Source organism: Carcharhinus amblyrhynchos, chromosome 7 (genome assembly GCF_965287045.1).
Source record: "Carcharhinus amblyrhynchos chromosome 7, sCarAmb.v2.hapA, whole genome shotgun sequence".
NCBI lineage: Eukaryota > Metazoa > Chordata > Chondrichthyes > Carcharhiniformes > Carcharhinidae > Carcharhinus > Carcharhinus amblyrhynchos.
In genome coordinates, this window is record NC_137330.1 from 21,463,531 (window position 1) to 21,476,436 (window position 12,906).

The following is a 12,906-nucleotide window of genomic DNA, read 5'->3' on the forward strand; positions in this document are numbered from 1 at the left end:
CCTCAGACTGATATAAAGCAAGGTTAACAATATCTGCAAATATTCCTGCCAGCTGATCCACACAGGATCTGAGTACTCATCTGGGTAGCCCATCCAGGCCAGTCGCTTTCCAGGGGTTGACTTTTGAGAAGGCTGCTTTGACGTGATGAAGGAAATATTTCAAAGTTTCAATTTTGAAGCTTCTGATTAGTTACCTCCGTCAGGAGATTTCAAACCACAGAGTCCTGCCAGTGCAAATTACACCGTCTTAAGCTATACTGAGCAGGGAGCTTTCATGTCTGATCATCTGTCTGCTCCGATCTCAGCTGTTGTGGTCCCCTGAACAAAAGAAGCCCTTTGGCAGTTTTAGGAAAACCCATACTTCATTATTTCGAAGGAGCCACTATTAGGCCCTGTGGACTGTCCAGCTCAACCTCAAAGTGAGCTGTACAAAGGTCATCTGCATTTCATAACCCAGGCTAGCCAGAAGGGGATGGATTGATTTCTAAGACAAAAGCCTTGCAATCTTCCTTTCACTTTTTAATGACCAAAATCGTTTGGAATGCAGGCATTGGGTACACATTCTTTTGTCAAAGATAGTGGTAAGGTGGAACTCACGTGACATTGGTTTCTTGCTTTTAGGACAAGTAATATTGCCATGCTGAACTCCGTAGTTCAGTCTATTTTTTAACATCTGATTCTCTGGCCCAGGGTGGACACCCAATGTCATCTATCCTGCTTCTGTCTGTACCATAACCTACAAGGCTGAATCATCTCTGCATGCCTATCTCAGTACATGAAATCAACACTACCAGAAACATGTATTATCCACCATCAACTTTCAGCCCACTGGCCTCCATGAAAGAATACCTCATTGGACTTTAACTCTGAAAACCACGTGTAGTAATATTTCTTATCTCTGTGGTCTTCTTTTCTCTAACCTTCTCTTTACTATCAGAATACAAGGAGATGTTGCAAACCTTTTTGTGTGCGCAAATAAACTAACCCTTTGACTTCATCCTCAAACTCGTGTTTGCTGTGGGGTTCAAACTTCATCTTCAAACTCGTGTTTGCTATGTGGTTATTAATAGAAAATTGGATTGCAGCAAAACTGAGGAGTTGGGAAACATGTCACTGCTTACAAAGAGTAACAAGTCAAAACATCTTTCAGTTTACCCATGGCTGTTTAAATTAACCCCCCTTCCTATTGCTTCCTAGTAAATGATGGGAGCATGGTGCAAGATGGTAGCTTCAGGTACAGCATATTATTTTGGGTCCACTGTAAGGTGTTTCATTCAACTGCAATATTTGTGAAAGGGTTGATGAGTTCTTGCTGCACCAAGCCTCCTGACTGTGTCTCTGCTTATTGCTGCCCTGCTGTTGCTCTGTCCTTCATCATTGTGCCGAATGCTTTCTCATTTTTGCACCCTACCTTAACTAACTAAATAATGGAGGATACATTTTAGGGTGCTACTGATCTGTTTTAGAGTAATTCAGGTTGAGGTATTTGCCTCTTGGTGTTTATGTTCCAGTATATTTCAGGAGTTTGTTGGTGGCTAGTTCTCATCGCTGCAGATCACAGCAGTCATTCTTCAGTGTACAAAAAACAGAAAGTGCTGGAAATACTCAGCATCGGTGGAGAGAGAAATGGAGTTAGCATTTTGTGCCCATTGTGATCTTTCTACCTTCCTTCTCATCCGAAGAAATGTGAAAGGATTTATGCTGTCGAAAGGGAGAAGGGAGAGGTAGAACAAAGGGGAAAGTCTGGAATAGGGAGGGGGGCAGGACAGATTAAATGATTAAGATATCGGGAACAAAAGGCAAACCAAGCGGTAATGGTTATAAAAAAGAGACAAAGCATTGTTATTTAATCTCAGATTTTGTTCTTCCTTACCCTCCTTTTTCTCTAGAAGAGTCATATTCGACTTGAAATGTTAACTCTGTTCCTCTTTTCACAGATGCGGCCAGACCTGCTGAGTTTATCAAGCATTTTCTGTTTTTATTTCCAGTATCTACAGTATTTTCATTTTATTCTTCAGCGCACACACGCCTTCAAGCAATGCAGGCAATATAACTGCTGGATAACAAAGGTGCTTCTTGCAGAGTGGACATCTATTTAAGTTATGATATTTCGATCATCAGAAAACACTGGAATATTGACGTTGATTGTGAAGGAAACCTAGTACCAACATGTGATGTCATCGACACTGCCCTGCGCTCAGTAACATTCCAGAGTATTATTGCCTGATGCCTTCTTCCCAAAAGAGAAAGCTATTAATAAAGAGCCAGATATAAATCTATTCAAAAACCCACTCATTCGCAAAGAGTTAAAATCAAACCCATTTTCTTAATGCAACTGTGACTGTCGATTGGATAAGCTGGCAAATATCCCCTCAATTGGTTGAACATGACCCAGCAGTGAAAAAGCTTACTATTAAGCTTCACAGCCATGGGAAGAGGTACCCATGCAGTAAAGATTGCACATCCGTCAGCCTAGATCGGAACGGTTTAACATTGATAATCTCGCTCCGGATGCAGAAGCAGCTGGAGCAAATGGCTTTAGACATGTTCCGAGTCAGTTCCCAATATTCAGGTTGGGGTACTGAATGTACAGACATGTCGAGCCTGCATTTGATGCAATCTCAAGAATTGATTTTTCTCATTCAAATTGTGGGCTGGATATGGAAACATCTTAAAGAACTTCCAACCTCAGCCTACTTGTTTGCTGCAATTTCAAATCGCAAAAAGTGACTTTGCAAAACATCTGCAGCAGCAGTAACCAATGCACACAGCAGAATTTAACTGGACAGGAATACTCATTCAATAAAAAAGCAAGATTGCAATTAATTTTTCCAACAGAAGGCTATCAACTGACGATGTGCCGATTTTATATATGGGTGATAACCAGAAGGAGCAGTGCTCACCAGAAAAATATCACAATCACATGGGAGCTGATTACTATAATTAGCACATTCCAAAGAGACTGGTACTTTCTTTGTCATAAAACGGGGTGCAGTGATTCAAGCCCACGTACCAAATCTTTGACAGCATCACCAAATCAGTTGAAACTCGGTGCTGCCAGGGAAACATTGCAAGTCAAAACTCAAGTGCATCTCCCACACTGTAAGACCATCTATCATTTTTTCTTCATATGGACCTCCATGCAAGTTTTTCTTTAAATCTATAATAGGATTTCTTAAATCAATAATAGCAAGACAAAAATCAGCTCTTAAATGATGTTTAAACACTGAGGAGCTGTTGATTATAGAAATTTTAACCCAGTTCCTGAACAAAATTAATTGTCTTTTAATTTGTCTAAATGGATTCTAATCTCCAGGCCTGCCCTTGAAGTTGCTCACATTTTGAAACTTCACTTTCACTGAATCACTTATTCCAATTCAGCATCACGGGGAATCAGTCTATTCCAACAGGCACTGGGTGCTGGGCAGGATAGGACACCAGTCTATCATAAGAGAAACACACACAGACGTACTTACGCATACACACACACACATACACACACACGTGACCAATTTACCTAACCCACACGTCTTGGACTGAGGGGGGAAACCGGAACACCTGGCAAAAACCCATGCAAACACGGGGAGAATGTACAAACTCCACAGAAACAGGGCTGGAATTTAACCTGTGTCCATAGAGATGCAAAGCAACGGTGCTAACCACTGTGCCACCAGGTCACCCCCATTTTGAAATTATAAGTGATTTATATAGTCCACCATTCTCAGGAAAAATATTTAAATTGTTTGCCAATACTCTTGTAACAAAAAAAAAGGTTCTTCATACAAGCAGGTTCATCAGCATCTTAAAAAGAAAATATAAGCTCATGCTTCAAATCAAAATTTATGGTTCTCTGCCCAAAACCTTAGACTTCCCTTCTCAGTGGCTGACATGACTGCTGTGTGTTTGTAGTGTATATTTGAGACATAGAGTCAACTTTATAAACCAGTACTTTCTGTCCAATTCTCAATTTCGTAGGTATGCCAGGATTTATTGCAAGATCCGGCATGGTAGCACAGTGGTTAGCACTGCTGCTTCACAGCTCCAGGGTCCTGGGTTCGATTCTCAGCTTGGGTCACTGTCTGTGTGGACTTTGCACGTTCTCCTCATGTCTGCATGGGTTTCCTCTGGGTGCTCCGGTTTCCTCCCACAGTCCAAAGATGTGCGGGTTAGGTTGATTGGCCATGCTAAGAAATTGCCCCTTATTGACTAGGAATGCGTAGGTCAGTGGGTATAATATGTAGGGATATTGGGGGTAGGGCCTGGGTGGGATTGTGTTTGGTGCAGACTTGATGGGCCGAAGGGCCTCTTTCTGCACAGCAGGGTTCTATGATCTATGATCCCTGATGTGTCCATAGTCTTTGGACAAGGCCAAATAAGTCACAAAGAGTCAAAGCCCCAGTGAAAAATAAAGAAACTGAAACAAAAGGTCAATGAGTAGATACACACAGACAAAAAGAAAAACTACTGGGAAATTACAGCCGTCAAAGAGTTTATTTCACGGATAAGAGAGTGAGGGAGACTCAGATGTTTGCTTGAAACATTGTGACAAGGCCTGGGAGGTTTGAGTCCCACCACTCCCACCCACCCTGATCTTGTTATTGCCCAGCTGCCACTTCAAACATATGTTCCTTCCCAACTTTCTTCAATGGAAAATAGTAAATGATACTGACAGACTGAGAAATAGGGACAGAAAATGAAATATTTTAAAAGTTGAGCCAAGCTGATGGCCAATTGATTTGAACTCTGAAGACAGCACACACCAGGGTGGTGAGATAGTCTTCTAGGAGACGACAGTGGAATTTCATACCCTGCCCGCCACAGAAATTGGAATGGGCAACGGGCAGACCATGGAAAGGTCCATTGACCTTGGGCAGGGATTTCGGGATGAGTAAGGCCGTAAAATCCCGTCAGACATGTTTCCAAATAGCAAGTATAAAATATCAATAATCACAAATCATAAATAACTCGGCTAAATTCCCGTTATTCTAGAGAATCCATCAAATCATGGAACCCATACAGTGCGGAAGGAGGCCATTCAGCCCATCGAGTCTGCACCAACTTTCCGAAGTGAGAGTTCAGTCATATGTAGGAAGCAACACATTACTATCATACCTATTATGATTTATGGGTGCGAGTTAATGATTCTCCAGAAGCTCCATTCAAGGGAACTAGAAATCCTCCATGGAAATACAATTGATAATATGGAATATTTCTGAATAACCAGCTCAAGAATACAATGTATATCCACTTTGCCAATAATAATATTCATCCAAAACTATCTTTCAAAATTCACCATCAGAAGTAAGTATTTCCTCCAAGATGGCAAGTCAACTAACTTTGTACTTTTTGATCATGTTTAACTTACAAAAACTTACTTCATCGTTGATTTTGTATGGAGTCGACCCTTTCCCGCCAGCAATGCTGATCCCCAGACTTCCCATCTGGCTGCGTACAGTAATATTGAGCTTTTAAAAAAAGAACACAATCAGCATTAGTGCTATTTTTGACAATGTATTTTGTGAAGAGTTTACACACAGCTGCAATACCAGCGGTCACAGATTCCCCAGAAAGTTGGGGGGGTGGGGGGGTGCAAAGTGGTTTGAGGGGTGGAGTGGGGAATGCAAACATAACAGAAGGAGAAAAGAATTAATATTAGTCTAATCTATAAGTAGCCCATTGCCTCCTCATTGAAACTTTGTATACCACCCACCCCAGCCATCAAGGGCACTAATTCCTGAGTGAGTCAAAAGTGTCATCTGCGATGCATAACTAGACAAATTTAACTAACCTGTAACCCTGATGTATCCCAAACTCACTCTCCTTCACCAGCTTGTCAAGTCCTTCTTAAAGCACTGTAGTATACCAATCCCTGCTTTAGTTGAATGAAGAAATGAGAGCTGATCCATCACCCTCTATATCCTGTTTGAGTGGCCATTGTTATGGGGCTATGCATCTCACCAATCATAATTTAACTTTCCCATTTGTCACAAATATGCATCTTACTGTTTTACCTAGGTAGGTGCATGCTTTAAAAGGTTTGTAGAAGTGATATTTAGTCAAAAAATGTATATAAACCAGTGAATTGTAATGGAATTTGAATTCAAGCTAGAAAGTCCTAACTGAAATAAACAGTATACTGGCTAAACATTGTTTCTCTAAATCAGGCTTGATTTGTAATTATTTCCCTTTATTTAGAAAAGTAGACTTTAAAATGTGAAACCTTGCCTGAGAGAATATTGTCTCACCATCATTGAACAAACTCACCTAAAGCTAGCTAGATAATTATCGTGAAAGGGATATGTATCTTGCATAACACCTGTAATGCAATTCACTTTCTACTTTATGAAATGTTGTTTCTAGTGTAAGTAATATTATTTTACCCTCCTCAAAATCGCTCAGTCATTCATCAGAGTCCAAGCCTTGCTGGTTCTAGCAGCAATCACCAAATTCACCAAAGATCATTTTCACCCTGGGATAAACATGCATCCCTCTCAGCAGCAAAAACAAGGCTCAATATGAAGAATATCTTGAGCACCATTTTTTTTCAATTTAATGGTTAGACTACATAGAAATCAATTTTATCTGTTGCTTACCATTATTAATTTTACATTTCTGCCTCGTCGTATGATAGAGGCTGTCACAGTGCACTTTAGGTGTTGTAGTTCCACAAGAGCAGGATGAAACTTCTAAGTTTTAAAGGTTATTTATTAGTCACAAGTAAGGCTTACATTAACACTGCAATGAAGTTACCATGAAATTCCCCTGGTCCCCACAGTCTGGTATCTGTTCGGGTCAATGCACCTAACTAGCACGTCCTTCAGAATGTGGGAGGAAACTGGAGACACGGAGAGAACATGCAAACTCCACACACACACACACACACACACACACACACACACACACACACACACACACACACACACACACAGTGACCCAAGCTGCAAATCGAACCTAGGCCCCTGGCTCTGTGAGGCAGCAGTGCTAACCATTGTGCTACCGTGCTGCCCCTTTGTCATGTACTCTGTCTCACAAACATTAAATAATTTCCATGATGTGTGTTGCAGGGTGTTGGATACTGTTCAAAAAGTCTTAATGAAGTCTTTATAGTCTTACGTAGGTTAACTGCATGTATTTATTAACTACAAGAACTATATATACAGTAAAAGGTTCAAGCTAGGAGCTTTCTCCATGCTTGCATGTGCACACAGCTCTGTTCAACACTAGACTGACACCTAGATGTGGCTGACGTGTTCTCTTACATCAATGTGTGGGCAGTGCTGTATTCAATCCCACGTTAATCCTACATGTGCCAGGCCCCTATATGTTTCTCATAAACCATTACTGATACCATGATGTGTGTGTCTGTGCCTCTCACATACAGCGAGTACTGTTCATTGACTGGCTCTCTTATACATTGCATAATATTTATGGTGTGTGACTTTCTCTCTCAAACACATTGAATACTGTTCATAATATGTGTCTCTGTCATATACATATTGCACACTTTTCATGGTGTGTGTCTCTCTCTCTCTCACACACAAACATTGAATACTGTTCATGATGTGTGTGTGTGTGTCTCTCTCTCTCACTCACTGAATACTGTTCATGGTGTGTTTCACCCACATTGAATAATGTTTATTATGTGTATCTCTCACACAGATAAATTGAATACTGTTCAGGGTGTGTGTGTCTCTCTCTTTCACACATTGAATACTATTCGTGGTGTGTATCTCATACACATTGAATACTGTTGATGGTGTCTCTCTCCTTCATACATTGAATAATGTTCATGTGTGTGTGTGTGTGCCTCTCTCTCACTGAATACTGTTCATGGTGTTTGTCTCAGACACATTAAATAATGTTTATTATGTGTCTCTCTCACACACATAAACTGAATACTGTTCATGGTGTGCATCTTTCACACACATTGAATACTGATCAAGATGTGTGTCTCACAGACTGGATAATGTTCATAGTGTGCCTCTCCCATGTCCCAAGTGTGTGCTTTTCCCTTCTCTCTCACACACATATTGAATCATGCATGTGTCTCTCATACTGAATAACGCACTATTTCATATAACTTCCAAGTGTATGTGTGTGTGTCTCTCCCCAAATATTGAATAACTCCCATGATATGCCTCTCTCGCCCTCACATTAGGTTGTTTCCATGATGTGTCTCTTCCCTCACACACTTCAAGTTGCTCAAACAGATGCTGCCACATCCCAGATAAATCAGCTGTATCCTAGTTGCCTGATGCTGTGAAATAGTTTGGATCTTCGAGTTCTGTAACCGCTGGATGAAATTACAAATCCTTTAATGAATCGCACACTTACACTTTTCACAGGAGATGGAATTTCTTACCCTGCGGTTAAAATAGAACTTAAATTCAAACCATACAGACAAGACACAGGCCTGGAAATGTAAATAAGAACATAAGAACATAAGAAATAGGAGCAGGCGTCGGCCATCTAGCCCTTTGAGCCTGCCTCGCCATTCAATAAGATCGTGGCTGATCTGAAGTGGATCAGTTCCACTTTCCCGCTTTCTCCCCGTAACCCTTAATTCTCCTGTCTATCAGAAACCTATCTACCCATGACTTAAATATATTCAGCAAGATAGTCTCCACTACTTCAATGGGCAGAGAATTCCAGAGATTCACCACCCTTTGAGTGAAGAAGTTCCTCCTCAACTCTGATCTAAACTGCCCCCCTCGTCCTGCTATCCTTTCTAAACGGGAAGAATCTCTCTACCTCTACCCTATCTATCCCCTTCATTATCTTATACGTCTCTATAAGATCCCCCCTCAGCCTTCTAAACTCCAACAAGTACAGACCCAATCTATTTAGTCTCTCTTCATAAGCTAACCCACTCATCTCCGGTATCAGCCTAGTGAACCTTCTCTGCACTCCCTCTAAGGCCAATATATCCTTGCGCAAGTGTGGCGACCAAAACTGCACACAGTATTCCAGCTGCAGCCTCACCAGTGCCTTGTACAGTTGCAGCAAGACCCCCCCTACTTTTATATTCTATCTCCCTCACTATAAAGGCCAACATTCCATTCGCCTTCTTGATCACCTGCTGCACCTGCAGACTGGGTTTTTGCGACTCGTGCACAAGGACCCCCAGGTCCCTCTACACCGCAGCATGCTGCAGCTTTTCACCTTTTAAATAATAATCCCTCCTACTGTTATTTCTGCCAAAGTGGATAACCTCACACTCGCTAACATTATACTCCATCTGCCAGGCCCTTGCCCACTTGCTCAGCCTATCCAGATCTCTCTGCAGACTTTCCACACCCTCAAAGCAATTTGCTTTTCCACTCATCTTCGTGTCATCGGCAAATTTCGTCACCCTACACTCAGCCCCCTCCTCCAGATCATCTATATAAATGGTAAACAGTTGAGGCCCCAGCACTGATCCCTGCAGCACTCCACTAGTCACCAAATGCCAACTAGAATAGCACCCATTGATACCAACTCTCTGCTTCCTATTAGACAACCAATCCTCTACCCACGCTAACACTTCACCCCAACTCCATGCACCCTAACCTTCTGTCGCAACCTTTTGTGAGGCACCTTATCAAACGCCTTTTGGAAATCTAAAAGCACCACATCCACCGGTTCCCCTCTGTCTGCCGCACTAGTCACATCCTCATAGAAATCCAATAAATTTGTCAAACACGATTTCCCCTTAATGAATCCATGCTGCATCTGCTCGATCAAACCATTCTTTCCTAGGTGCCTCGCTATTTCTTCTTTGATGATGGATTCTAGCATTTTTCCAACTACAGACATTAAACTAACCGGCCTATAATTCACTGCCTTTTGTCTGCTACCTTTTTTAAACAGCAGCATAACATTAGCTTAAACAGCGGCGTAACATTAGTAAATATAATGCAGGCAACATCATATATAGACAGCCTCTTCAGTCTGTGGGAAATAAAGTTTTCTTTGTGTTTTTGTTGTCTTGTAAATACAGCTCTATTGTTCTGAAGAAGTGGCGAGGGCCATTTAGAAAACATAAATTCTGCAATGTGATTAGCTTAAAGGTGGGATCTTTCCTTATGTTTATTTCTTTCTACTAATATAAAGAAATGATCTGAGACAATAGGAAAAGTCTGACACCTAATTTAGTTTACACCTAAATAAGTATCTCACAAGTCTATGGTATGAATTTTCGAAATAAATTCAGGTACCAGTTCATCAGGACTCCAGTTACATGTTAATGCACTTTACACTCAATAGTTACTGTAGTCATCTAGATTAAATACATTTACAGGCAGCAAGATCCCAAAAGGGCAAAGGACATCAGTAATCAGCTAATCACTTTTTTTTGCTGCTGTTTGCATTGGCAGAAAGAACAATACCAAGTGGAAAGAACTATATCAGGCACACGTTCAGTAAGATGAGAGCTTTCATGCCCACCTTAATAAGGAGATAGAGACTGGACTTTTACTGCCATGGGAATCAAAGCAGATGAGGCGCAGAAAACGGAAAGGTCCATTGACCTCAGGCAGAACTTTACAGTTGTGGAATGAGCGAGACCACAAAATCCCACAAAGGATCTCTACTTAATGTCACGTCAAAAGCAACAGTTCAGACAGTACGGATGCCCTCCATAATAGACAGCAGTGGCAGTCTGGGTTGGGCGATTTATGGAGAAGAAAGCTGCTAACCAAGTCAAGTACATAAATATATATCATCATTTAATTGTGAAATAATTAGACTTTTTTTCTACCTTAGTGCAAGTTCCTTCGAATGCGGTGGATATGAGTAGTTTTGCTTGGCCCTCAGTTCGCTCTGGACACCAACTCTCCTTGCCAGCATTGTTTTCCACCTTACAGACCTGTTGCTTGCTGTTGCCTGAAGCATTTGCTGGCTTGCTTTGCCTTTGATTATTGTGTAGAAAAGCTCTCATATGTCGATTCCGATGAAAACCTTCTTCTGTGTCAAACAGACTGCCAGAAAATTTAGATACAGGTTCCTGAAGTTAAAATGACATACCAGAAACCAATTAAAATAATTTAAGGAGCTGAAAATAACCTAAAAATTCTATTTGAAGAAACAGACTTGCATTTAGAGTATCCCTTTCATGGTCGCTAGACATCGAAAATGCTTTCCTTTTGAAGTATAGTCCCTATTGCAGGAAATGCAGAAACCAATTTGTGAACAGCAAGGTCCGACAAACAGCAACATGATAACAACTAGATAAGGTTTAGGTGTGGTTGAAGTCAGGGCACCAGGTGAACTCCCCCGCTCTACTTTGAAGATAAGAATGTTATTACCGAGCCATCTTAGTAGATGGGGCATTTTCAGATATATTCTGATCACTCATAATCAATCATTAAGCCATTGCTTCTATTCTGCTTAAATATTGTATCATGTACGGAGGCTAACATCATGATGTCGAACCACTCTGAGTGCATAATGCTGTCATCCCATTAGCATTATTAAGTTTATTTTATTTGCTGTTGCTACAGGGTTAACACGAGCAAGGGTGCCAACTATTGCCCATCCCAAACATAGAACATAACCGCGCAGTACAAGCTCTTCGGCCCTCGATGTTGCGCCAACCAGTGGAACCAACCTAATGACCCTCTAAGCTAAACTATTCCAATATTATCCATATGTCTATCCAATGACCATTTGAATGCCCTTAAAGTTGGCAAACTGCAGTTAGAAGTTAGGAGGGTAACCTCAGGAAACAATACAGATCACGTGGTGTGTTGCTCATGTGTTGGTGTTTAGTAAGGAGTTCCAGGATGATGGAACAACAACACACATGACCAAATCAGGTTCATGTGTGACTTGGGAGGTAAACTCGCTATGATCGGTGCCCCCTTAGCATTGCTCTTGATCTCTTTCAGTAGTTTAGGCTGCAAGCCGAGGTTGAATCAATGCTGCCGACAGTTGAGTATAATGGGATTGTGCTAATTGGTTCATCTGCTGATAAGACCTTGATTTTCAGATTGCAGTCTTTTCTCACAATGTCTCAGATTTTAATGAACAATAACAAAAAATTTAATGCAAGGATTATTCATGCTGAGATAGAATTAAAGGTTGGATCAGTTTCTTTCACCAAATTATTTTCAGCTTTCTGGAAAGGTCAAACTATACAGCACAGAAGACAGCCATTCAGCCCATTGTGTCTGTAAACAAGCTATCCAATTTGTCCCATGGTCCTCTGTGCTTTCCCCTCTTACATTCACCTTTTTGCCATTTATTGATCCAGTTCCCGATGAGAGTGATTACTGAGTCTGCCTGCATCCCCTCTCTTGATTCAGCATAGGATCACAACAACTGTAATAAAACATTTCTCATTTCCCCTTGGTTCCTTTGACAAGTTGGTCCTAGTGACTAACACACCTGTCAGTACAAACAATTTCTCCCTGTTTACTGGATCAAAGTGCATCCCCCTGCATCCCTCAACCCAACCCCACTGACTTAAGTAACTTGATAAAAATCTTACGTTAACCATCTCTGATCTAAAGATTGCTCCAGATCTTCAAAGTCTCTCATCTCTGGTATAGTTTCATTAAATTTACGCAGATTCTCTCAGGCCTTAACTAAAGATGTGGCACCCAGAATGGACACAATACAGCAGCTGAGGCTGAAATGTTCAGCAAAACTTCCTACTTCATGCCTCTATTTTTAAAGAGTCTGACTGCTCTTTTTTAACCACCTGATTATCTGGGTTTGTGATCTGCCACGTCTCTGTCCTCCTCCTTTAAAATTGTACCATTTAGTTTACAATCTGCTCTACTACTTGGTGAAGTAAGGGGAGTAGTTGCACCCCCCCCCCCCCAAGTCTGCAAATAACCAGTGGGCAGTGCCAATGCTCTGCTCCAGGCAATAAGATGGCGCCAGGCCTGCAACTATCTCACCATGTGTTCCCAATAAAGTTTA

At 41.3% G+C, this 12,906-nt stretch overlaps 1 protein-coding gene across 1 annotated transcript in view; it reads right to left on the bottom strand.

Moving 5' to 3' along the window:
- lrrc1 (leucine rich repeat containing 1) overlaps positions 1–12,906 on the bottom strand; it is a 402,129-nt gene that overhangs the window by 167,633 nt on the left and 221,590 nt on the right. The window contains exons 17-18 of the mRNA XM_080192020.1: positions 10,739–10,984; positions 5,376–5,465 (exon numbers count right to left, since the gene is read on the bottom strand). Of these exons, the coding sequence (XP_080048146.1) occupies positions 5,376–5,465; positions 10,739–10,984 (336 nt within the window). The remainder of the gene's footprint in view (positions 1–5,375; positions 5,466–10,738; positions 10,985–12,906) is intronic.